At 41.9% G+C, this 24641-nt stretch overlaps 3 protein-coding genes across 7 annotated transcripts in view; 1 reads left to right on the top strand and 2 right to left on the bottom strand.

Moving 5' to 3' along the window:
• Positions 1 to 463: 463 nt before the first annotated feature.
• Positions 464 to 4653, bottom strand: dbr1 (debranching RNA lariats 1). Of its 5 annotated transcripts, none has more exons than XM_049728917.2 (9): positions 4633 to 4653; positions 3147 to 3378; positions 2949 to 3073; positions 2784 to 2864; positions 2615 to 2700; positions 2164 to 2388; positions 2001 to 2078; positions 1782 to 1927; positions 464 to 1440 (listed from the first exon to the last, which is right to left on the bottom strand). In XM_049728917.2, the coding sequence occupies exons 2-9, from the start codon at positions 3341 to 3343 to the stop codon at positions 717 to 719; spliced, it is 1662 nt and encodes a 553-aa protein (XP_049584874.1). In that variant the 5' UTR covers positions 3344 to 3378; positions 4633 to 4653; the 3' UTR covers positions 464 to 716. The 5 variants fall into 5 exon arrangements, with proteins under 5 accessions (XP_049584874.1, XP_049584873.1, XP_049584872.1 ...); XM_049728916.2 differs by lacking the exon at positions 4633 to 4653 and adding an exon at positions 4445 to 4605; XM_049728915.2 differs by lacking the exon at positions 4633 to 4653 and adding an exon at positions 4445 to 4604 and having other exon boundaries at positions 3147 to 3382.
• Positions 4128 to 12897, top strand: armc8 (armadillo repeat containing 8). Its single transcript, XM_049728906.2, has 22 exons — positions 4128 to 4417; positions 5398 to 5474; positions 6575 to 6646; positions 6849 to 6991; positions 7078 to 7175; positions 7251 to 7343; positions 7438 to 7518; positions 7812 to 7887; positions 8261 to 8351; positions 8421 to 8481; positions 8563 to 8763; positions 8837 to 8932; positions 9253 to 9335; positions 9839 to 9920; positions 10064 to 10150; positions 10240 to 10332; positions 10425 to 10574; positions 10842 to 10937; positions 11040 to 11135; positions 11398 to 11470; positions 11713 to 11806; positions 11886 to 12897. The coding sequence occupies exons 1-22, from the start codon at positions 4373 to 4375 to the stop codon at positions 11917 to 11919; spliced, it is 2022 nt and encodes a 673-aa protein (XP_049584863.1). The 5' UTR covers positions 4128 to 4372; the 3' UTR covers positions 11920 to 12897.
• The window catches only part of kcnh3 (potassium voltage-gated channel, subfamily H (eag-related), member 3), a 55937-nt gene continuing 44000 nt past the window's right edge, over positions 12705 to 24641 (bottom strand). Inside the window, exons 11-15 of the mRNA XM_049728905.2 lie at positions 23082 to 23296; positions 18712 to 18971; positions 18205 to 18305; positions 18082 to 18134; positions 12705 to 17649 (exon numbers count right to left, since the gene is read on the bottom strand). Of these exons, the coding sequence (XP_049584862.1) occupies positions 16741 to 17649; positions 18082 to 18134; positions 18205 to 18305; positions 18712 to 18971; positions 23082 to 23296 (1538 nt within the window). The 3' untranslated portion in view covers positions 12705 to 16740. The remainder of the gene's footprint in view (positions 17650 to 18081; positions 18135 to 18204; positions 18306 to 18711; positions 18972 to 23081; positions 23297 to 24641) is intronic.

Below are 24641 nucleotides of genomic sequence, written 5' to 3' on the forward strand. Positions count from 1 at the left end.
CGTTTGCTGACATTACATTTTTCTTTTTTTTGTGTGCTAATATTATGTGCATAGCAGAAAGTACAGGGAGTACTGATACCTGCCGCAAGGCATTTTCAATTTTGTCAATGGAGGATGGAATGAAGAGTGCAATTAATTTATTGTTGAAAGTGTTGGAGAAGGTGTACGTATGTGTGAGCTTATGTTGAAAGTGTGTGAGTGCGGAGGGGTGAAGTTAAAAACATCGACAAATGCATTAGGTGGTGACATTGATGAAAATTCCTAAAATTGTGACTTCTCATCATTTTTGATTGAACAATTTACGGATGGATGGAAATTCAGATTGATAAACTGTTTCTAGAGATATGGAATGTTGAACACCTAATTTGTTTAATTTGGATGTTAATTTTTCAAAATTTACCTGACATTTTGTTTTCACTGCTTTATCTTGAGTGTTTGGAATACATTCAAATAAATAAAAAGGTACGAGTATGTCAATGTATTGGGAATTCATGAAAGGAAATAAGACAATATTGAAGCTTCCTGTTTTTCTGTTTACAAAAATAATTAGATTTTCCAAATAGTAACAATTTCTGCTGTCTTGAAATCACATTTACAAAAAATGAAGTGTTTCTAACCATTAAAAAATTTAAATCTCTTTACTAAAAAAAAAAGGAAAACACCTTCCTTCCATTAAAAAGTTAGAAAATGAATACCTTAAAAAGAATATTTTTCAGCTATTCATCACACTCATCATCCTCCACGCTGGCATAGATTGATTGGTTCCTGCGTTTGATCCGCGGTGTGGTAGTGGTCTGGCTTTCCACGTCACCTACTTTGTCGCTGGTCCGTTTGAGGAAGCGCTCATCGTTTGACTCCAAGTTGGGCTCATCGTTTGACTCCAAGTTGATTGGAGCAAGACGTGGGACGGCTGGTGTAGAGTGGGAAGGGGGAGGCAGGTCCATAATGGGGGACATGGGACTGGGCGACACTTTAGACTTGGGCGGGGGCAAGACCATGCCGCCCGGTGTGTGGAAGTTGCCCTGGGGCACTTTTGGATCAGTGCTGCTTTTGGGCTCTTCCTCACCCGCTTCCTCCTCCCACTCATCCTCTATGATAATCTCATCGGGATTGAAGGAATTCGATGCGCCCGAAATGTCAGTTGGGTAGTCGCTGGGCTCATCGCCGCTCTGAGTGTCAACTTCCTCAGAGGTGAGGCCGCCCTGAGACCCGCTCCTGTTGCCAGACTGGCCCGCTTGGGTGTAGAGATCTGTGAGGCCCAAGGTGGCACACAGCTCTGTGGTCTGAGGGTTGGCGTGGTAGCTGGGGGTGGCGTGGTACTGGGGGCTGCTTGGGTCGTAAGGCGGCACTGTGCAACTGAAGTTGTCCGGGATGGCGAGTTCGCCACTGAGCTGCTCCACCACCTTCATCATCGCATCCTCAGAAACCGTAAAGTCCCACCTGATGGACAACAAAGCCCAGATAACGTGACAACAATTTTCACGAGGATTTATGATGACAACAAGGCAGAATCAACACTAGCAAGTACACTCAATGGCCACAAAATTAGGTACACATGAGATAGGATTTTTTTTAAATCTGAAACTGTCAAGATAGGTTTTCTTTTTACCAATCCAAGAGGTCCTCAACGGTCCTTCGAGGTTACAAACTAGTTTCTGAATTGGCGTAAAAATGTCATCAAGAAGCACAAGAGGGCAAAAATCAGTTCCTGCTATACTATATTTTTAATTGATTGTTTTGATGAAACATAGATGTAAATAATATAGCAAAGGTGTGTGTACCGTTCATGTAAGCCGTTATTCTCCGGCGGGTTCCAGGGATGAGGGGCGGTCCTCTGCAAATCGTTGGTGGCCTTCAAGATGGCGAGCCATTCGGGGTCGTATTCCAGATCATCGGATGAACCGTCTCTATCCGGTATGTCCACGATCTACAACCAGAGCATGCATCTTGTCAAGCTATACCATCTCTGTATTGGCACATATTACCGGACGTTCCCTCACCTGCAAGAATTGTCGATAGGGTAGACATTTATCCAGCGACAGGAATTTGGTGACCCGCGGGGCAGCGTTAGGTTTAGGCTTTAATAAAGTAGGAAAGATATGTCATGAAAAAAAAAAAAATTAACAACAATTTAAGCAATTGAAGGGCAACCGCCAGTCTTACGGGATGCTGCTTGAGAGCAGCAAATTTGACGTGAAGATGCGCCGAGAACCAGTAGGTAGGCTGGAGGTGCTCCAGGAGCTCGGCGGCTGCGGGACTTCCAAGAGAATTGGACTCTACTTCTTGCCGAAAAAACTTCTTCTTCCGGAGGAGCTCCTCCAAGGGGCCGTGATGATAGATACCGCGAGGCCAGTCGTGGCTCAGGAAAATGTCAACGGGCATGCGAAGCTGAATGGAATTTGAGAATAGACAATATGCTTTTAATTCAGTTCTTTCAATGTCACGTGTTTATTTGAAAACAAAAACGTCTTAACAATGAAGCTAAATTGCATCAACCATTTTTGATGGCCAAATATTGTTTATATGACATAATCAAGCCCACTTCCATTAAAATACTACTTTACTAAATGTGAGCAATATTATATCACATTTTTTAAAATCAATTGATGATTACCTGCTTGAGTTTAAACACCTCAATATTTCGCACATGATAGACGCTTCTCAGGGTTTCGGGGTTGTATGGTGGGAACTCGTAGTGACCTAAAATGGGGCAACAGACCTAATCAAAACACTGCTTGGCGGTGTACAGTCCACTGTGCTGTCCAGTTTGAGGGTGAACTCACCTCTTCTGTAGTCATGTGACTTAAAAATTCCAGAAATGCCGCCAATTCGGATCCCTTTGTATCGAATGACCCCAGCGTAACCTGCAGATGAAGATGGAGAGTCGCAGATACAATTAGAAAGTATTTTTATAGCTATGAGACTGTGTATTGTTAGACAGTCCTTACCCAAATAATATATATTAGGAGCTACCCAGCCTCCATAAGAAAGCTCCTGCAGATGATTGGAGGCCTCGTGGTTACCACCAATGAAGATAGTAAGAATGGGAGCCTTCTTTTCTCCAGAGTAGTACCTGTAACAAAGATTTGGTTTCAACATAAGCCCACCTGTGACTTGAAATAAACAAATAATTAAGAGGCACTGACTTATAAAAGGTTTGCATGGTTCGGTACTTGGCAGGCACCGCCATGCACTTGAGGTCGCCTTCGTTGCGCACAGCCTGGAAGTCGCCGCAGCAAAGCAGCAAGTCCACTTTGATGCCTTCCTTCTTCTCCAGGTAGCTGATGGTCTCATAGATCTTGTCCAGCTCACCATGGCAACAGCCCTCCACTGCTATCTTCATGGCTGTAACCAGTTAAGGCGCTCTTGATTCTTTTGCTGCCTAAAGAAAGACAAGATGGTCAGCTTGGGAAGGAAAATTTAGAATTCAAGAGAAATCTCAAGTTGCAAAGAAAACCCACGCATACTCAAGAACATGCAAATTCCACTTGTCCGTGCTACACTACATGTATTGGAACAGGAGTTCATTTGGACAAATCGCTTGTTGACACTATCAATAAATAAATGCATAATTTTACGTATCTAAATATAATGCAATTGAATTATCATAAACTTTGATTTTATATTGTTAAAAAAGGTCAAATAACCGCGCAATGTTGTTTTGTTCTGTTACCTAATGTAACTAGTCGCCAATCATGAGCGCACTCACTCGTGGCGAAGATTACACGTTGATTGTTCATCAAAGCAACAAATAAACACAACTTACGGAGGACGTATGAGGGGGGCAAAGAGGACGCAGTCACTTTTGCACGCCGTAAGGCCCCCAATTGATGAAAAAGTACATGTTTTGATGAAAAACTACCTGAGTGAGCAAAGAAATTTCCCACCATGCATTCAGAGTCCCGTGCGCATGCGCAGGTCAAAAACAGACCAACAATTTTGATCACCAGCAGCAGATTCAACACTTATTAATAGAAGACATTTTGGACTTTTGAAATTACATAATTTGTGCGCATAGGTTATTTGGAAGCAACATTCACGCCAATTTATTCTCCGTTTTTTTTCTGTTGAGCGGTTTAATGTGACGAATCTGTTACTTAATAACCACTATACGTCACGCTTATGTTTACTTGACAGACAAATCCACTGCCTGCCTGTCAGACAAAACGCCAAGTTAGCAGTGTTACTTTGAAGCTCGCAATTACATTTGTGTCCGCAAGGGGATACGCCTCACTTTTTTAATTGAAAACTCAAACAAAGACTTGATTGATTTAACTGTATTTCCTTTAAAGAGGCCGCCCAGAGCTGCTCTGGGGGGTGGAGTGTTTGCAAAGTCTTGCGCCGATTGGGGCGCTCGATCGGGGGACGAGATATGGCGTGCTTGTTGGAGGCCCCTCTCCGCATCAGTGTGCTGTCTGTGAGTGTCACGCTTATCGATTCTTACACTAGTTTTCGTCTCCACTGTGCCCATTTCTCCCCCTCCCTGTTGTAAATTATGAAGGGTAACTAGTTGATGTTGTTGTCAAACTACAACGACTCTATGCTTCTTGTTAGCACAGAGGCTAATCCATAGGCTCTGCAGACTGCACGGCAACATGTAGCGACGTTAGCGGTCCGCCTACTAGTGCTTACCTGAAAGTGAGCATTCGTTTTAAACGTTTTCCCCGCACGGATAGGCGGGGACTTTGGGAACACCTGAAGTTGCACCGGCAATCAACCGCGTCTCTGCGTCCGTCTCGGCTATTTTGTGAAACGAAACGAGCGCTCAACGAGCTGTCAGTGTCACCCAGATTGCTTTAGCGGCTAACTGCTACAAGTTGTTTCTGTTTCTTTTAACTCAAATATATTTAACCATTGGTTATGCATCACACGATTAAGATATGTATTCCTTCGCGTACCTCCCCCCCATATTATGCTGATGTCAACTAACCATACATGTTTATGAAACACAACGTTCATATACGTATTATTACCAGGTGACAGGTTGCTCCTTCCTATTATCATGCTTAGTTATAGGTTAGTTGCCACCAACATCTGGCCAAAATCTCGAAATAACCCATGTTATGAATTATTTATTATGCAAGGGAGTTGGCATCAGTGATTGCCAGATCGTACTCGTTGAGCTAACGCTGCACTCTTGGCGCCGTGACGAGGTCACACGTTGTGTAGATCGTTCTGGCTGTCACTGACAAAAACAATATTTTAGAGTTGTGTCACATGCAGATGATGGGTGCATGACTACTTGAGCAGTGAAAGAAGAGATGGGCATGGTTCATATACCTAAATATAATAAAAGTATTAAAAGCTTTACTTGGACTGTAATCGTTGCACAAAGTATAGAAAAATGTGTTGCTGGATTGTAACCATTCATTTTTATCTTTACTTGTTATGTTATAGGAGGTCACTGCCACGAGTCGTCATTATGTGGACCGACTGTTTGACCCCGACCCACAGAAAGTGCTGCAGGGAGTCATGTACGTTCATCTCATGTCGCCAAATGTGGAGTTTCAACTCAAACTAGCAGTTGCACATCTACATTGATCTGATCAGAGTCGAGATGAGGTTGACTATTTACTGATGATGTCATGAGTAGTACTACTATAATTACGCAAAAACATTATAGAAGGGAATGCTTTGCAAGAAGCTACGTGTATATATACACGATAGACTGCTCATACACTAAATATATGCAGAACATACACGTTAGAACAACATCGACTTAGATGGATAATGATATTTCCAGTCAGTCGCTTTTTTAAGTGTTTTCCATTCATTGGCACATCCAAGTAATGTTTGCACAACTTGGCCGAATGGGCAAACCTGTCATCAATATGGGGTTAGGGTCTGCATGGTGGGCCATGCAGTGTTTGCAAATAATCACTGACTTTTTTGTGTCCAGTTGAATAAGGGATTATCCTAACCACTGCTCTCCTTCCTCTTTGCGAGGTTGAGTCAAAAAAGTCGTTTAAAATCCTACTCAAGCAGGGCTTTCTTAACCTCTACTGGGTGTCCCTCACTTACCAAAACAAAGCTTTCTGAAATAAAAGTGACAATTAAAATCCATTCAGGTGACAGCTGTTTTTTTACCGCATTCCCATAACAGACCAGTTTCATCTCTTCCTGCGAGCGGCTCTTTTTCATTAGCTCAAAATGCCATTAGAATAGTAAAGTTAACTAGGCTGTACAACCTCAAATTCAAACGCAATGTTTCTCTTTTCTGAGCTTTTGGAATGTTCAATAGTTACAAGTTTCTGGACATTTCTCAATGCGAATTGCTTTTCCCTTTTTATTTTTAACTTCTAAAGAGAAGAGGCTAGCTCTGGTTACAGCCTCCAGTCATCTGTACTTTTCCACCAGCCTCCTGCCATTTGATAGTGTTTGGCTAGCTTGCAGAACACAGGAAACGTATCACTGATCATACTCATGCAGCAAAACATGTTGCGCAATTGCATTGCATAATTCTGTTTTAGTACATTGAGCTTGTGTCTTTTCTTGTGCACCAAAACGGATCTAACCATAGCAAACTTCTATTAACATTGTTGTCACGAACTCATCTCGTTTTTGTCTCCCCCAGTGACATGAAGAATGCTGTAATTGGCAACAATAAGCAGAAAGCCAATTTGATCGTCCTCGGAGCTGTGCCAAGGTACACGCCCCCTTTTCACCTTAGTTTGCTTCCTGCTCTTCTGTTCTTGAGACATTCTTGTTTAAAGACATAACAGTGCAGTGGACCATCAATTTAACATTTAATGAACACAAAATAGAAAATCTGTCTTGTCCACTTAAAACACCCTTTTGAAGAGTATTGTAAACTGTAAATTTTTTGTGCGCCTTTCTCTCTGTTTTAGGTTACTGTACCTTCTGCAGCAGAGCTCCTCCAGCCTGGAGCTGAGGACAGAGTGTGCGGTGGTGCTGGGCAGCTTGGCCATGGGCACCGAGAACAATATCAAGTCCCTGGTGGACTGTCACATCATCCCCGCCCTTCTTCAAGGTTGGGGTCACAAGTGGGCTCTGATTTAGGCGAGCCTTGTCATCATCATCATCATCTGTGGTGAATTTATTTTTTGTTGTTTGCAGGTCTCTTGTGTCCTGACCTGATTTTCATCGAGGCTTGTCTTCGTTGTCTCAGAACGGTTTTTATCAGTCCCGTCACTCCAGTACAGCTGCTCTACACAGTAGGATCACGTCTTACATTTTTTAGCTAAATTACCCCCCAAAATCCTCAGTTTAAGTTTTTTAACTATTTGCAGGATCCCACTGTGATCCCCCATTTAATGTCTCTGCTGAGCAACTCACACAGGACGCAAGAATACACCACGCAGATCTTCTCCCACTGTTGTAAGGTATTTGTTGGTATTGGCCCAGCAGCAGTCTGAGGACTCATGGGAGCAGTTGAGACAGATACTTTTGATTTATGTGTTGGTCGTTTGTGTCCAGACTCCAGAGCACCAGACAGTTCTGTTTAACCATGGCGCCATTCAGAACATCGCCCCTTTGCTAATATCGCCCTCCTATAAGGTGAGTGGCCATCTTGTCTACAATGTTTATTTTATTTACTTATTTTTGTTTCAATTTAATGGTACTATCTTCCATAATTCAAGTGATCTGTCATTGGTTTAATAGATATTTTATGCATCAAAATGCTTGTGGCATCGGTTACGTGATATGGGTACGTTATACGAGTACGTTCTGTGGCATTGAACATTACTAATTTTAATATTTCAAAATGACTGATGTAAATAGGGTAGTGGAAACACACCTTTGAATGTTATTTTGAATATCACGATGTAGACCTCTTTTTATCCTTCCAGGTGCGCATGCAGGCATTAAAGTGTTTTTCAGTGTTGGCCTACGAGAACACTCAGGTGTCCATGACGTTGGTGAATGGTGAGTGCTCATTAAGGGGGACGTAAACAATCAGCTCAAATGGGACCAATTTCATGCCCGATTCTCGAAATTCTCTCAAAGATTGCCCTGAGTGAACTGAGGATCTTCAAACGTTGTACTTTGCTGCCTTCTTGCAGCATTTTTTGGGCACTTCTAAAACTTTTGCAGGGCAGGGTCTCTCATCAATTCCTTGTTAAATCTATTCACAGCAGGACTTGTGACTATCAAGGGAACACTTGTACTTGTTTTTTATTTCCTCATCTTGTGAGAGGTCTCATTAAAAAAAAAAAAAAGGCTAAAACGTTACAAATCTGTGTGTATGCTGCTTCAGTCAGGACTCGTCACATTGACAAGGCTTTGCGTGTGCTTGCAGTGCTAGTGGACGGCGAGCTGCTCTCTCAGGTATTTGTGCAAATGATGCAAAGGGATCAACCCATTGAAATGCAGCTAACGGCAGCCAAATGGTGAGTAGATTGCAGATGATGCTACCTTAATACCGGCATCTCTTTTGACATGCACTCTTTCCGTTGCAGTCTTACGTACATGTGTCGAGCAGGCGCCATCAGGACGGATGACAGCTCCATTGTCCTAAAGGTGGTGTTTGTTTTTCTTCTTTTCTGGCAATAATGTTTAGAAGTAGGCATGTGTGACTTCCTGTCGTTGGTACTGGTGCAGACGCTGCCGTGCCTGGTGCGCATGTGCAGCAAGGAACACCTGCTGGAGGAGCGGGTGGAGGGAGCCGAAACACTGGCCTTCCTCATGGAGCCCGATGTGGAGTTGCAGCGGATCGCCAGCACTACCGACCATCTGGTGGCCATGTTGGCCGACTACTTCAAGTACCCCAGCTCCGTGTCGGCCATCACTGACATCAAAAGGGTGAGTTGGCATAGTTTTGATTTTTGCCCATCTTTTGTATAATGTTTTTATTGACTATTTGCTCTTTGTGCAGTTGGACCACGACCTTAAGCACGCACACGAGCTGAGACAAGCTGCTTTCAAATTGTACGCATCTCTGGGCTCCAATGACGAGGACATCCGAAAAAAGGTTTGCTGTCCATATTAGCAGTTTAGCCTTGAGAAATTCACCTATTAATTGTGCTCAGGCCAAAATTTAATATGGCTCCATCTTGTGGCAAACAAACTATATAGAGCCAATTCCAGGAGTTTGATTTGGACAAAAGTAGTTCCTTGCAGTTACTGTGTGGTATCTCTATTGGCAACTACTATATAATTGTTTTTGAAGGCCATCAATGACGAGCGACTGTTTGCTATTTACTCCAGAGCTTCTTCCCAATCCCTGCAAATGAAAAGAAAAATGGTATGCATGTGTGTTGACATTCTTTATCCTTGTGTGTCTTTGTGAAGATCACAGAAACAGAGAACATGATGGATAGAATAGTCAGTGGCCTTTCAGAGTCCAGCATTAAAGTTCGCTTGGCGGCCGTCAGGTGAGATTATGTCGTATTTGAACTTTTTTTGCATATAATGTTGACTTGTTTGAATGTGAAATTGTTTGATCCATCCAGGCATCCTTTTCAGACTGAAACAGTTTAGGAAAAGATGAATTGCCATTTTTCTGATAGATATTGCAAATTGTTATAAATTTTGCTGGCTTAATTCATATTGATCAAAATGCTGTGTTTAGACTTGTGGGGACATAGAACATATTGAAAAGAAAATGTTGGGGTTGACTTCCCCTTTAAAGTTTTATCATTGACTATACAGACATAACATTTAGAATTTTCATTATTATACAAGCAGAAATAATTAAATTTAAAAAATAACTATTTTGAAGTTAAAGGCAATTCTGAAATTTTTTCTTGAATTCTTAATTGTATCACTTCAAGGGAGCACACAATGTAACCCCTTATTATTATTCTCCCGTTAGTTATTAGAACATGATGTTACATTTACCATAACGGCGTGTACCTTATCATTTTTCTTGTTCCAGATGTCTACATAGTCTCTCGCGGTCGGTGCAGCAGCTGAGGACTAGCTTCCATGATCACGCTGTGTGGAAACCCCTCATGAAGGTTAGCATAAGAAACTGTTGAAATTAATGAGAAAATATAATACAATTTAACTCTATTTTGTCCCACAATGGAGGAATTGCAGTAATTCAACGAGGTGATATTTTATTTTCATTTTTTTTTTGTCCCTGCTTGTTTTGATGCAGCTGTTGCAAAACGCACCCGATGAAGTCTTGGTCATGGGATCTTCCACACTATGCAACCTACTGCTGCAGTTCTCACCCAGTAAAGAGGTAGACACATGCTTATGCAGTAGTTTTCAAAACCCTCTTGAGGGCCCTCGAGCCTGTTTTGATGGTGTGTATGTGCTTGCTGTGCACAGCCCATCCTTGAATCAGGCATCATAGAACTACTATGCAGTCTGACCCAGAGTGAGAGTCCTGCACTTCGGGTCAACGGAATCTGGGCCCTAATGGTGATAAACGTCTCCTCTGAACACACTCCAACCTCAAATTACTGGAGACAGTTGAGGTAACCATACATACCTCTCTGAATTTGTGTACACAGAACATGGCGTTCCAGGCAGATCAGAAGCTGAAGGTGGAGATTATTCAATGTTTGGGCACAGAACAGCTCTTTCGCTTACTCTCTGATCCTGACGGTAATGTTCTGATGAAGACGCTTGGATTGCTGCGGAACCTCCTGTCAACACACCCTGTGAGAGCACACACATGCACATGCATATTTACACAAACTTGGTACACTTGGCTCACTGTCTGGTGCCGGTCGTCAGTCTCTGACTTCTTTTGATTCAATCTGAATATTCAGCTTCACTGATTGTTTTCGAATCTCAATTGTATTCATTGGCGTTTTTGTGCACAATCCTATTACGTAAGGGTTGGGGAAAAAAATACTTTTCTAAATAACCATGCAGATAAAAGCTAGCATTTTGCATCATCAGCATGTTTTTTTTTTTGCTGTCAGCACATCGATCAGATCATGAGTTCTCATGGAAAGCAGATCATGCAGGCCGTCACGCTCATACTGGAGGCTGAGCACAGCGTGGAGGTCAAAGAGCAGGTGAGAGAAACCTGACAGTTGCTTGATTTATTATTGGACGTCAGCTCTGTTTCTTAAAATATATATATTTTTTAATTAACTAAAAACCATATCATTGACCAGACACTGTGCATTCTCGCCAACATCGCTGATGGCAACACGGCCAAGGAGCTCATCATGACCAATGACGACATGCTGCAGAAAATCAAATACTACATGGTAGGCCCACTTCTATGCATAGTTACTATAATAAAGCTGCGGGCAGTGACAAACGCTCCCTCCAATACTAGGGCGAGACATTGGTTTTTACCTGAGCTATGATGTTATTTTCAGTCATGAGCAAAATGACCGCATAGAACATTACTGAAAGTAAATTTTTAAGACTAACACGTGAACTGAAACTCATGCTCAGGGCATAAAGATAACTGATTGTATGACTCAATTCCATATTAAAAGTGTTTGACATATTTCTTACCCTCAGGGTCACTCCAATGTGAAACTACAGCTTGCCGCCACCTTCTGCATCTCGAACCTGATTTGGAACGAGGAAGACGGTAAAACAGCCCGTTCCGGAATGATCCAATTGGGATCAATCAATAATGAACACGTTCAACTTTTGCCGACTGTACAAAATTGTACAAAATGTAGCAGTGCATAAAATGTCAGAAGTTAAAAGAATACGTAGTATCGACTATAGAGGGTCCTAGAATTATTAAGTCTGCACACCCTCTTTTCAAATTAGAAAAGTAAAACTAAAACATGGACATTTAGGGTACTTTTGTTGCTGTGTTGTCAGGTTCTCAGGAGCGCCAAGACAAGCTGAGGGAGTTGGGCTTTGTAGACATGTTGCACAAACTCTCACAGGCCTGTGATGCCAACCTCAGTGACAGGTGAGAACTTCAGCCCGCTCCCCCTCTCTCTTCATATAAATAGAAGAAACAAAAAATGTTCACCCTGCTGTTCCGACAGGGCCAAGACAGCCATGCAGCAGTACCTGGCATGACCACAGGGGAGAGTGACAAGTATCACTCTTGGAGGACGCCTGCTGTTTTTGTTTGGTTTAACAGCCGAAGTTTTGAGTTGCACAAAGACACCTTTGTTTAATTTGTAAAGACACAATTTCCCTCCTATCTATCTATCTCCCTACTATCACTATTTTTTTTTTTTTTTTTGTGAAGCTTGGAGCTTTTTGACGTGACATTTTGCTTGTCATGGACTCGATTTATTGAGGAAACTTGATGACAAGATTTTTCTCTTGTTATTTTTACATTTGTAAGTAAAGAGGGCACTTCCCTTCTGTTTCCTTGAGAGAAAGGATACCTTGAGAGGGAAAGGAAACAAAGAGCTATTTTGAAATGTGGAGGTTTTCATTCTTGTGTATTGTGTATACTTACCTCGTAAATGTATACATGTGTGTGTATATATATATATATATATATATATATATATATATATATCATATTTCAGTATACATATCAGTATATAAGAGCATAAAATATCTATTTTTGGAATGTTTTTCTCCCCCATTTTATCCTCTGTGTTTTCAGTCATGTTTAGAAATGAAAAAAAAAATCATGTTTGTGTTCAGTGTGCCTCTAGAAGCAATTTTTTCATTACACACTCGGCCCTCTGGGATCCTTACTCCTTTTTGTCTATTTATGTTAAACTTACACAAATGTACTTTTTTGTGTATTATGAGAAAAAAATCAATTGAGACTCACCCTTTCTTGTGGATGCTAAAGTGCAGGATAGCAAGCGCATTATGTGTCATACCTATTCTAAATCGTGTTTTAAGTTCTATTTTTTTTTTTTATGTTCCCCCTTCCCTGGAGTGTTCATTGACATTTCACACCTCACTGATGCTCTGATGGGATGAATGTTCACACTGAAAATATATGCAGTCCCCACAAAGGAGCTAATTTATGCTGCTTCTTTATTCCCCGAATAAGTTAAAGTCTGAAATAAAACAATCGATATGTGATTGAAGTGTGGAGTTTGAACTTGGATTGCTTCAAAATACAGTATTTACCAATTTCATTGTGTGACTAATGGGCTAATGCCGGGGTCACTAATAGACCATTGCTTGTGTTGTAAATGACTACAAAAATGTCATGAAAAGTATTCATTACAACTTTCATTTCAATTGAGGTGTACCGGTTGTAGTTTCGCAAATAGTATATATTTTTTGATGATTTATCTTGATCTCATTTTTTTATATCAAAATAAGATGTACTCTGTCTAATCACCTACTTCTTTGCTCACTTCAAATGTGACAAAACATATATGTACGTAACTATATCAGCTAGTAATGACTATTTGAAGGCATATAAATGGAATATTCCTCAACGGCTGAGTCGGAAAAGGCAGCGAGACACACAAATGAGCGATGAAGTCAATTTTTCAGTCATCACACTTGTTCTTAGCCATCTGTGGTGGCGTGCCCCCCCCCCCCTGCATGTAATTCTTGTATTGTACCCCCCTCCAGTTCACAAGTAGTAGTTCCTCCAAACATCACAGGAGTCCACCATTATTATTACAAAACAATGGTTCTTTATTGTCAGAACCGCTGCTTGAGTATCGTGTAACAGAGGTCTTTTTTCCTCGTTTTTTTTTGTCATAATAAAATACATGTTAGACCTCCTACAGGGTTTTTTGTATAGGAGCAGCCGCCCCTGTGCAGCTCCAAAGCAGGCACATTCCTCATGCAACAAAAGCTGTGACATGCAATGGATTCACAGTTATTAAAAAAAAAAAAAAAAATCATCCCAACTCAAAGTGAGTTCTTTCTTGTCGTATTGTTTTGTAAAAAACAACAACAGAAAACCCAAATAAAAAACAATATTTTACAAGTAACATGGTGATGTCACAAAATAAAACTTTTTTTGTTTTTAAATTTTTTATACAGTAGTGCTGAGCCCCCCTCCTTCACTCCATTTCCAGGGATGCATCATGGGTAGTTTAAATTTCCAGGCTGGTGTCTATCACCAGCTTTGGCAAAGAGTGTTTTAAGATGAACATGTGTTTCTGCTACATTAGAGATCCTCAACAAAAATAGTCCCTCCACATTTCCACATATGACAAAAATATCTTTTGGGATCAAGGTGCAAGGTTTAATCAGATGGCTTTCATTTTTGTAGTTTGTTCCAAATTCCTGCTCGGGATGTCAGGAGTGTTAGAATGGAGGAGAAGGCACCAATGGTTGGATGGCTAAAGCTCAGGAGTGATGCAAAAGTTGTAAAAGTCTGGGTTAACTGTCACAATACTATAGAATAGAGTCCTACTACCATCACATTTCTATCTCCTATCAATGACAATTTTGTCTTTGGCACACACCATGAATAAAACCACCAAATGGGGAGGAATTTTTTTTTTTTTAAATTTTTATCAGGTTGCACCTTTGCTTTTGTTTGATGATGGTCAACCAGACCCATGACATTAGATTTAGGCACATGGGTCAGAATCCTTTTAAAATCAATAGGCTTGAAAACTATGAAAATTCTTATTTGGAAATATTTGACTTCAAAAGTATACAATACAGTAAAACCCTTTTCCCTGAAATTGTGAAGATTGGCAATCAAAAATTAATCAATATCCTTTCAAATCAAAAGAATTATTGTGGTGACAATAGATGGTAGTCCCTGAACATTGTGCTGCCTCAACTTTCACAATCATCTTTTAGCAACCTGAGCTAGCGTGGGTTCAATTAGGTTCTTCCTGTGATGAGGTGCAAAGGATGCCTGAAAGTTAGGTTGAAAATTGTGTCTAGTGTTTAAATGAAAAGGATAATGTATTCAGGGGGATCTTTCATTGATATTGAGTCATATTTCCTGAAGGTTTGAAGCCACGTGGGCTATCATGGGCCAAAGACTCTTTAAAATCAAGTATGTGTTGTTGGCTACTTCTTGCATCAGATGAATTAAAAATTAACACGATTCTCCTTTACAGCAGGTATGGAACTACAGTCCCTGAATAATTGAAGATAGGTAATCAAACAATTGCAACCGAGTAGCTGCCAGGGTTATTTCAGGTGATATATCACCTACATGAAAATCAATTGGTTTATTTTTAGAATATGAGATGGTAATGAAAGTTGGGCAACCTCGCCTGTTGTCGCAGAGATCTCATTTAAAATCAACAGGGTTCTTCCTTATCATCACTGTCTGGAACCAGAGATTAACTACTGGAACTATCTTGGGTCACATTTAAACATCAATTTTGTGTTGCAAGCTGTGGGGATGGGGAAAAAAGATGGCGGAAATTTGAAGATTTTCAGTAGGGAACTGTGGCTTGCAAGCAAACTAAATGAATCACCTATGAACTTGAACCTCACAGGCCCCTGAGACGATTCAGGAGACACTGGAGGGTTTATGTGTCCTGGCTAGCCTGGCAAAGCGGAATAAAAAGGATGAACGGATAAAAAGGTACTTGTTGTTTCAAATTAATTCAAACTCAACAAGTTTCTTCTGGCTGGACTTACACTGCATGGTTTAAGTGAAACTGCAGATTTTTTTTTCCCTTTATCACGTTGCACAGTTGGCATGCGTGAAGTGGAAAAAAAAACGCATGGATATTCTCACATTGGAATCAGGTCTGTTTTAAATTTGTTTTAAATACAACACCTATCAGGTATATAGACTTTAAATTAGAATTGGGCACTGGAGTGTAAATTCAGCCATAATTACGTATCTCAACCAGTGATCGTTGTTTGCTGGGCTATATTGGATCAAAAATACTTAAAAATCAATATAGGTTGCAATTTTTATATATTAAAAATCAACAAAGTTCTTCCTTAGATAGAAAAGACCAATCCCTGAAAATCAGTGTGTCGAAAGGGATGTGTCGGCTACTCAGCAAAATGCCTTTTGACACAAGCTACCCCTGCTATTGTGGGTCGGATATCTTTTAAATGAAATTAGATTTTTTTTTCATTAGATTGTGAAATCCTGAATGTTTCTTTTTTTTTAAAACTGTGATCAAAATTCTCTTGAATATAATATAGCAGGCATGACTCATGAATAATATTTTGGACTGCGGAGTAGAATAACCGTCATTCTTTCCAAGTTTATTTAAAAACTTTTTGACTGTTCTTATAAAAACTGTGCACAAGTATGGTTTTTTTTTTTTTTTTTTTACCAAGGGGGTTGAGTCACTTTGAGCTGGCTCACAATCAAAATCAACGCAATCAGTCCTTCGAACAAAAACTCCTGAATGGGTTGCTTTTTAAATGTGTGGAGGGGGGGGGGGGGGGGGGGGAGCGCAATGACCATCCCAGTTTTGTAAATGTCCGTCAAAATCTCAAATAAATGGTCGGATTCATTTGGAGCTCAGCAAAATGCGACTTTGAACTGGAGTGCTCCTCCACAAGGAGGTTCTGCTACAGTAGCTGCAGGGATGGGCCGCCAACCGCTGAGATACTGTAAGACAGGGATGTCCAAACTTTTTCTGCCAAGGGCCACTTTGAAATTCAACATGCCAAAACCGTACAGGTAAAAATATACCCGCTGGTAAATAAAAGACTGAAGGATTTTCTGGGATTTTTGGGTGGCTGGTAGCATGAGAACAGATCTGCTCTTGCCCTGAGCAGCAGCAGAATTTCATCTAAACTAAAGCAAGAGCAATCTGAACAACACCTTGACATTTAGTGGAGCATTGCTTCAATTGTTAATTTTAGTATTTGCCGCAGGCCGGGAAAAATGGACGGCAGGCCGCAAAAAGCCCTTGGGCTGTAGTTTGGACACCCCTTAAGACAATGAGTGCTGTTGTAGCGCCATTGCTTCCCTGATCTCGTCTCCTTTGATTCTGTTTCATTCTGTCCTGCTACCCCTCACACAGCCGGCTCATCTTCATCGATGAAGCTGATGCACTCAGAGGAAACTTTCCCCTCTCCCGCTTCGGCCCGCCATTCCTGCATCTCCATCTCCTGGGGCGCATCGTCCCCCCGCCCGGTCTCTCGATGAAGGTGCGAGTTAGAAGCCCGAGCAAAGCTGAGTTCTCCGGATTTTCTGCTCGGTGAGTCCAGAGACGAAGTCAGGGAGAGGAGGGAAGGTAGAGCTGCGACAACTGGCGACACCAGCGGGACGGACGGGTACGGTCTCAAACAACGGTCTCTGGGCGAGGATGCAAGAGATGCCGGTGCGGAGAAGTGTGGGCGCCATGGCGGAGGAGGCGTGTCCTGGGAAGGAGGCGGGGGGAGCAGGCTTTGGCGACTGACGGAACTGGCCTGCTGGGACGGTTGGCCGGAGGAGAGGGACGAAGTGGAGGAGAGGGACATGGAGAAGGAAAGCGACGGTGACGGAGTACCTGACGCCAGCGGGGGGTGGTCCTGCGGAGAGTACAAAAACATACTGGAGGACGCCAAGACTGGGGACCCCTCAAAAAGTCCTTCCTTTCGTGAGGGGTGATTGTTGCACGGGGGTGGTGAGGAATTAGGCCTTTGTGGTGAATGAGGAGTGGGGAGAAGGCATTGTGGCAAGTCCACGCCCTCCACGTCCCCACCGTCCAATAAGGAATGAGTATCTGATCTCAGGAGGGTGCATGGCGTGATGGGAGCAGGCGCCATTAAGCTGGTGCTCGCCGACAGCCGGCTGACGCTGCTGCTGGGAGGCGGGGTCAAATTTGGCTCGGTGGCCACCAAGAGGGGCTGCGGCGCTCTCTGGAGAAGGGGCTTGAGCAGACGTGTCATTTCCAGAAGCTCCTGGCTGAGCTTGGATACTTGTCTGGAGAGGCTGTTCATCTGTGTGGTGAATGAGTAGCGAAATCCTTAACTTGTGAGGCCAATATAGGCTAATTATTTACTATCGTCGGGTAAAATCATACCTTCACAAAATCGTTCCATGACCAAGCTCTCGACTAAATTCCCCATTTTTTCTTTCCCGAGTACACACTTTCATAAATATATATCCATTGATGATTAAATCATAAGATCTCTTAAAGTTGCATCATTCATCTGAAATGTTGTTGCCCAGTTGCTCGATGACTAAATGCATACTGAAGCCTCTTAAGTTGTTTGGGAAACTACAAATAATGCATACTCCCTTACATACTTAAGTCCTTGTACAGTCCTCTAAGGGCCTCATGGTGAACTACTGCAATATTTTAGGACTCTAGAACAGATCAGGGTGATAGACCAACAACATGAACGTGCATCAAAGCAGCAACAACTCACCTCCTCTGTCAATTTGTATACACTCTGCTTGATCTCGGATGACTCTCGACTGCCTGTACACACGCACGCACGAAAAATGTGAAACCTCTCAAGACCTCACATGCATGTTTCGGAGGACATTACCTAGATAAGGTGACGGTGGGGCTGCAGGTGACATACTTGGAGTGAACTCAAACTTATGGGAGGAGATGGAACTGTTTTCCGTCTCGATGCCGTCCACAAACCTATGCAGATGGGAGGGTTTTGTGATTTTGCAGGGACACATTGCATCAACCAGCTGTGCCATGCAAATTTGAAGTCTGACAAGTTTGTTTTGTAAGGTCTGATTCCATCTCTGGTGGTCTAGTTTGCTGTGAACGAGCTCCTGAGGAAATACTTTTAATCTTGCTCAGTCAGTCTCTCTCTCTCTGATTGACAGTATGCACAACGCACTGTCCATTTGCAGGCAGCCTGGTACACGTTGCCATAGCAACCAATCTGCCTCCCTCTTTGCAGTGGGAGCAGACACTCTGCTAAGGGTGTATGCAGGGTCGCATGGAAACATTTATTATATCCATTTTAATGTCGATGAACTCGTAGACTCTTTATCCTGAGGATCAAGGATGTTGAAATTTTTTTCAAACGACTTACCTGGGGCTGAGCTCTGCAGGCGCGCCTGAAAAGCTGACCACAGGTATCTGCAAAGTAACTGGTCGGGATTGCTCGGCTGGGGCGCGGAAGGGTCTCGGGGGTAGCAAAGGGGAACGCAGTGGCGAGTTGATCCCACGGCTGAGACGCAAAGGTGAGCGGGGAGCACGGGACACCAAGTTCTGCTCCTCGTCGGCCCCTTCCTCGTCCTCCCGTATTGAGGGAAGCTTCTTTACCAGGCCGCCATTACTTTCCCAGTCAGCCTAACAAACAGACACCGTCAGTTAGTTAGACTGGAAAAGCGACAAGATATTTTGGTCACAAGGGCCATATTATATGTTTTTGCCCAGTCACATTTCAGACTTCACCTAGATGCCATATGTATTTAGCTGCCTAGGGCCTGTCCTGCATTTCATTAGGCAGCCTCTCCCTCGGTTCTGGTGTTCTCTCAGTCATTACGTGAAAGGATTGCAGCGATTGACTAACAATTGGCATCCACACCTTAAGCAACCATTGTTACTGACAACTGCTGTTGTTTTTCCTTCTGAAAACATTATCAGTGCATGTTTTATATAAAGATCCGTTAAATGGAGTTGTGAAAACATCTTGTCAAGATAGGAAATAATTTGAAAACGTAGCAGAAAGTCAATGTGTTCAACTTTGCCGTGCTTTACAAGTGGCAACATGAGATGGTCGCCACTCGTCAGAGGCTTCCAGTCACAGAGGTCTGCGATATATATATTTTTTTATCCTTAAATCAACATTACCTTTTATTGTCACTTAACCAATCTGATTTTGAATGTCTTTGTTCTCACAGTACAGTCACTGAAACTTGTTAGTCATATTTAACTAGTAAATCGTGCCTTGTGATCAGCACACACTAATATAGAAATATGTATATATAGAGATTTTTAAACCAAGGATGTTGCGTCCTCTCATTTTCAACTCATGGCTGGTAGATAAACAGCACGTAAGTACTTTCTATTTACCAGTAGGTGGAACACAAGTTCCACTTTGATTCTTCAGCTGACAAGGGTATTCGACACCGACGCTCACCAGCCACATGTATTTTACTTATATTGAGTAACATTTGACTACACAACACTTTGTTTGTATATATATAACAGGAGTGGAGCTCTCTACAAGCCCTAGGCTTCGCCTCCCTCCTTGCACTGTTATTGCTGTAATAATATGTGCTAAACAATAAACCAAACCAAACCAAACCATGTCACGGGTTGGAATGGAGCAGGGCGACCAAATGCAGCTTGGACCAGGATTTATTGGGGGAAAAGGTAATTGGAAGGGAGGATGAGGGGACAAACCAACAGAACCGGCAAACTAACATAACTTCCTAACAAAACCAACAACAGGACTGAATGACAGATTGGATCACAGAAACGGAACTGACCGACAAAGACGCAAGACAAAAGACATCAACGACCCGACAGGAGTGAGGGGCAGACAGGACTTAAATACAAGACAGGTAACAAGAGGCAGGTGACTGTGGTTACAGGTAACACAGAAGGGGCGGGGCGATAGGTAACAAGAGGCAGGTGACTGTGGTTACAGGTAACACAGGAGGGGAGGGGTGACGCCAACAGAAACCATGGTAACAGACAAAGGAACCGGGGCGGAGTCGTGACACCACATTACTAGCAACACCTGTGCGAAATGTAAAATTCCACCTTCAGAATGATAAAAAAGCTTTTAAGTTTCATGATAAATATTTTATTTTGCATCACACTCAATATTTAATATATTGATGACTTTATTGAGCTACACAAGACTAAAATATTTGGTCAGTCTGATAAATTCATTAATAAATGCAAACACGAAAAAATACTGAGCATAAATAAATTATTCTGTGTTAATATACATTTAATACAATACAAAAGTATTGTTTTAAATTTTAATACAAAATAACGGATCAAATATGTTTTCACTTTTTCAGAAATAAAATTTATCGAGGCCAAAATACAATCTCCACAGATTGCCTGCCCAAACCAATATGTGACCCTAATAATACTATCAATCAATACTAACCCAAAACCTTAGACAGTACAAGTAAGTCAGTGATCTGTTAGAAGGGTTGGTAAAGAATGCCCTGACTTTCTTTGTTCTCATCAATGATTTCATTCTTTCAGTCAATATTTAAAAGCTGCTGGGTGGGGAGGACTGGAAGCCAACTGGGAAATTAAGAGTTCCACCTCGAGGCTCACGCTAGTCTAATTAGCGTATCCTAATGGACTTCTCCCTTTGTCTTTTTTTGGCATTGTTTTGTCAGATGCCTCATTTAACATGACAGATGTGGCCCGAGAATGAGTGTGCGTTGTGTCATTTCAGGTTAATAGCCGCCGCACTTTTATGTTTTTTTATATCAGAATACGATTTACAGCCTTCGCTCACAGAACAATTGCGTGGACACCATCAACGAGGAAAATATAAATCAATTTATAAATATGTATACAGTTTATATATTTCTAAGCACATTAAAACATTGCAAAACATGATGCATTCCATTTTATTTATGCTATTATTTTAGTTATCTGACTGTTATTTTAAATCAGAATGACAAAAATACCACACGGGAAAAAAATTCAAAAGATAATAATATCATAAAAAAGAACATCTAATAAATAGGATTTTGTATATTAGATACATCTATGAATAAATAAAAAAGAAACTAATCAAATCAAGACGTATTTAAAATAATGTACATAAAAACAAAATTGACAAAATGCAGATGCACACAATAAGCAATAATGTAAAATACATAAATAAAGACAAATGCAGTACTATATGAGCTCCGCAAATATTTGTGCTTGTCTGTATTCGGTGTGGCACTAGTGTTTTGTTTTGCTAAGAAAAACTATGTTCAAAGCCTTACTACATTAGAGCATCACATTAATTATTCATTCACAAGGAACGTCTTTAGAACAATGACATCTCGTAGTCTAAAAACAGAAGCAATGTCTGATAATGACTGTGTTTCATGTCTCATCATGCAGACAGATTTTCCATTTGCATCTTTCTCCCCCTTCATCCCACATCATTGACTGCTCAGCATCTTCTCCTTCACCGCCCCCTCCCTCCTCATCTTCCTCCTGTGGCAGTGTGATTTATTTTTAGCTCCTTCTGTTCTATTCTTAGCTGGCGGCTCAAGAGGCATCCAAAGAGACCCTGCATGTGCGATGTGGGGGCGTGTTCATCAAGTGTGCTCGTGCTTGAGTTTGCCGTGCGACTCGTGTCTGTGTGTGTGATTGCAGCAGAAATGTGTGTCCTTAAATATAAGTGCACGTGTTTCTGCATATGCAGCACTTATCAATACAAGTTCTCGCCCTTGACTTCCCACGAGAGCGCAGACATACACGGCACATGCATGCCACGTGACGTGAGGTTAATCAGTCTAGTTGTATGGATGACACGCCTTCAAGGAGTTCTTGCCACTAAGTGTTCGTTCGGCCTTCTAGTGTCTAGCTTTCTACCCATCAGTCGGTCTACCTATAAATTAAACCATTAATTCATTGATTAATTTATCTAGCTATATTGCCATTGATTCATCTATCAGTCGATATATCCACTCTTTCATTGAGAATTTCATCCACGTCTAAATATTCATCCATTGATCCGTCAGCCTAATCATCACCCATCAGCCACCATCCATCCATCTATCCGTCCATCCATCCATCCGTTCAATCATCCATTCATAGAGTACACCCATTCATCCATCTGAAGGTGTACCTAATTTATCGTTGTCAGATTTGCTCTTCCAGCATAAACAAACAACATGGCCGCCTGCTCCCCACATGTGTTTACATGTGCCTCAACTGTCCTCCTCGTGCATAAAACTTTTCTCATGTCAGCACACTCTGCAGTAAAAAAACTCTGCAGTGGGAGATGAAGAGGCGAAACCAGCCGTAGTCATCCTCCTCCTCCTCCTCGACTGGCTGGGTTATTTTTATCTGGCGTGATCCAATCTTAGCAGCAGCTGCAGGGGACACAGCAAGCCAGGGAGAGCCCGTGCTTCCCCCCTTCATCTCCCTGCTCTATTTTTAGCAGCAGGACGGCTTCAAACAGCAGCACTGAGTTATTCTTGGCTCCCACTGCTGTTGCAGCACCCGCCGCTGCACTGTTTGTGTGTGTGTGACTGCACACTGTGGTGTAAACATCCCAGTGCATGTGTACTAAATTCACATTAGCCAGGTCATGCATAGCCTTCATGCGTGAGAGCCGCTCGAGAGGTGAGCATCCCCTGTGGCTTTCATTTTGCATGCCGGTGGTTGCACATGAAGACATGTACATGAAGTGCTCACCTCAAACACATAAATGGATATGTTGATGTGGATGCCTGACATGAAAAGATATCAACTCACATCTGAGCCATGGCCCTCACGCAGGTTGTAGGTGAGGTCATGTTGGATCTCGCTGATGAACTTCTGGGCATACTCCGGGTACAGTCGCAACACCTCTCGGAGGCCCTTCAGGCTGATGTACTGCAGGTCGCAGTAGGTCAACGCTTTGACGTTGGCATTGGTCTTGATCACTTGCTCCTTTGTCAGCGAGTCGGAGCCAATCAGATCTCCTTTACCTACATGGAGACACGCACATTTTATTTTGACATCATTAGAATCTATTTAGAAAACGTATAATATAAATGATACATGGATTAGATCGTAAGTAGTCAATCATCCATCTGACCCTCTATCCTCTAGATGTATGGAAAATAACTTTATTGGTGTATGAGTAATGATTCTTGTGTCCCACTGTGTGCAGATCATAATTGGTACTGCAGAGGAGAAGATGGTGACAGGAATTAGTAACAAGGAGAGAAAGCATGTGGTGAAGAAATAAGTGGCAGAGGGGAGGTGGAGATGGGGGTGATGCCAGACCGTCATGATGGCAGAGGGGGGAGGTATGAAGAGGAATGAGAAGAAAAGAAGAAATCAAAACCATCGCACAAACATCTTGTACATGCCTTTCCCTCCATCTGTGTTTCTGTCTCCCCCTTTCCTCCGCTACGTGTCGCACAGATGATGAGCGACGGCCTACTTGACAACGCCCGCCAGCAGCTTTGGGGAAATCTGCCGTTAATAATTGCTGCAAAACATTCAACTGAGTCGCAGACGGAGCTCCCAAAGTGACACTTTGCAGACTCGATGAGTCGTTCTGCGTGTGTGTATGTGTGGTGTATAATATATATATTTTCCTGCCAGTTTGAGTGATTTGCAAACTCTTTGTCTGTATTACTTTTGTTCTGAAATTGGATTGTCTTCTCTAAATGGCGATTTTGTCATGATCCTATTAACTGTGTGTTGCTGTTACATTCAACTTCCTTGTGATGTAGCTGCCGTGTGTGCCAAAACAACAGGGGGAAGATGTAACACTTGTAAGGCTTTTGTTAGCCAATCAGAAGTGTAAAGAAAGTCATTTCCCATAAAGGACAAGGTAAGGACGAAATCAGAAGTGTGGATCGGTTGGAAAAACATCTGTATCAAATTTGACTATAATAAACACACAAAAATACTACATATAACAAAAAGAAATAATTACCACAAATGAGATAATGATAATAGAGAAGTCATACAAAGGCCACAAAGCTTCAATGAAATGTAGTTTGCATGTAAATGAACAGCCCAAACGATCCAATTTTCAAACATACATCATTACAGCTTTCAACATGCAAACAACTCTGTCTTAGAAGGGAATGAGTCAGTGTAACCATTTTTGTTCAAACTATTAAAGACAGACATTTATTTTGCTGTCTTCTAGTTGTACGTACTTATCAATGCACTGCACTGATTTACTCCTATGTTGCAAGTCACTCTAGCTAGCTATAAAAGGTTACATAATCGATCATCACTCCTTCTTCCATTAAGGCATGCGCGTGTGTGCATGTCAATGAAGTTAATGGAAAGGTCAAGATTAGAGAAGGA

This window comes from Syngnathus scovelli, chromosome 8, assembly GCF_024217435.2.
Source record: "Syngnathus scovelli strain Florida chromosome 8, RoL_Ssco_1.2, whole genome shotgun sequence".
Lineage (NCBI taxonomy): Eukaryota > Metazoa > Chordata > Actinopteri > Syngnathiformes > Syngnathidae > Syngnathus > Syngnathus scovelli.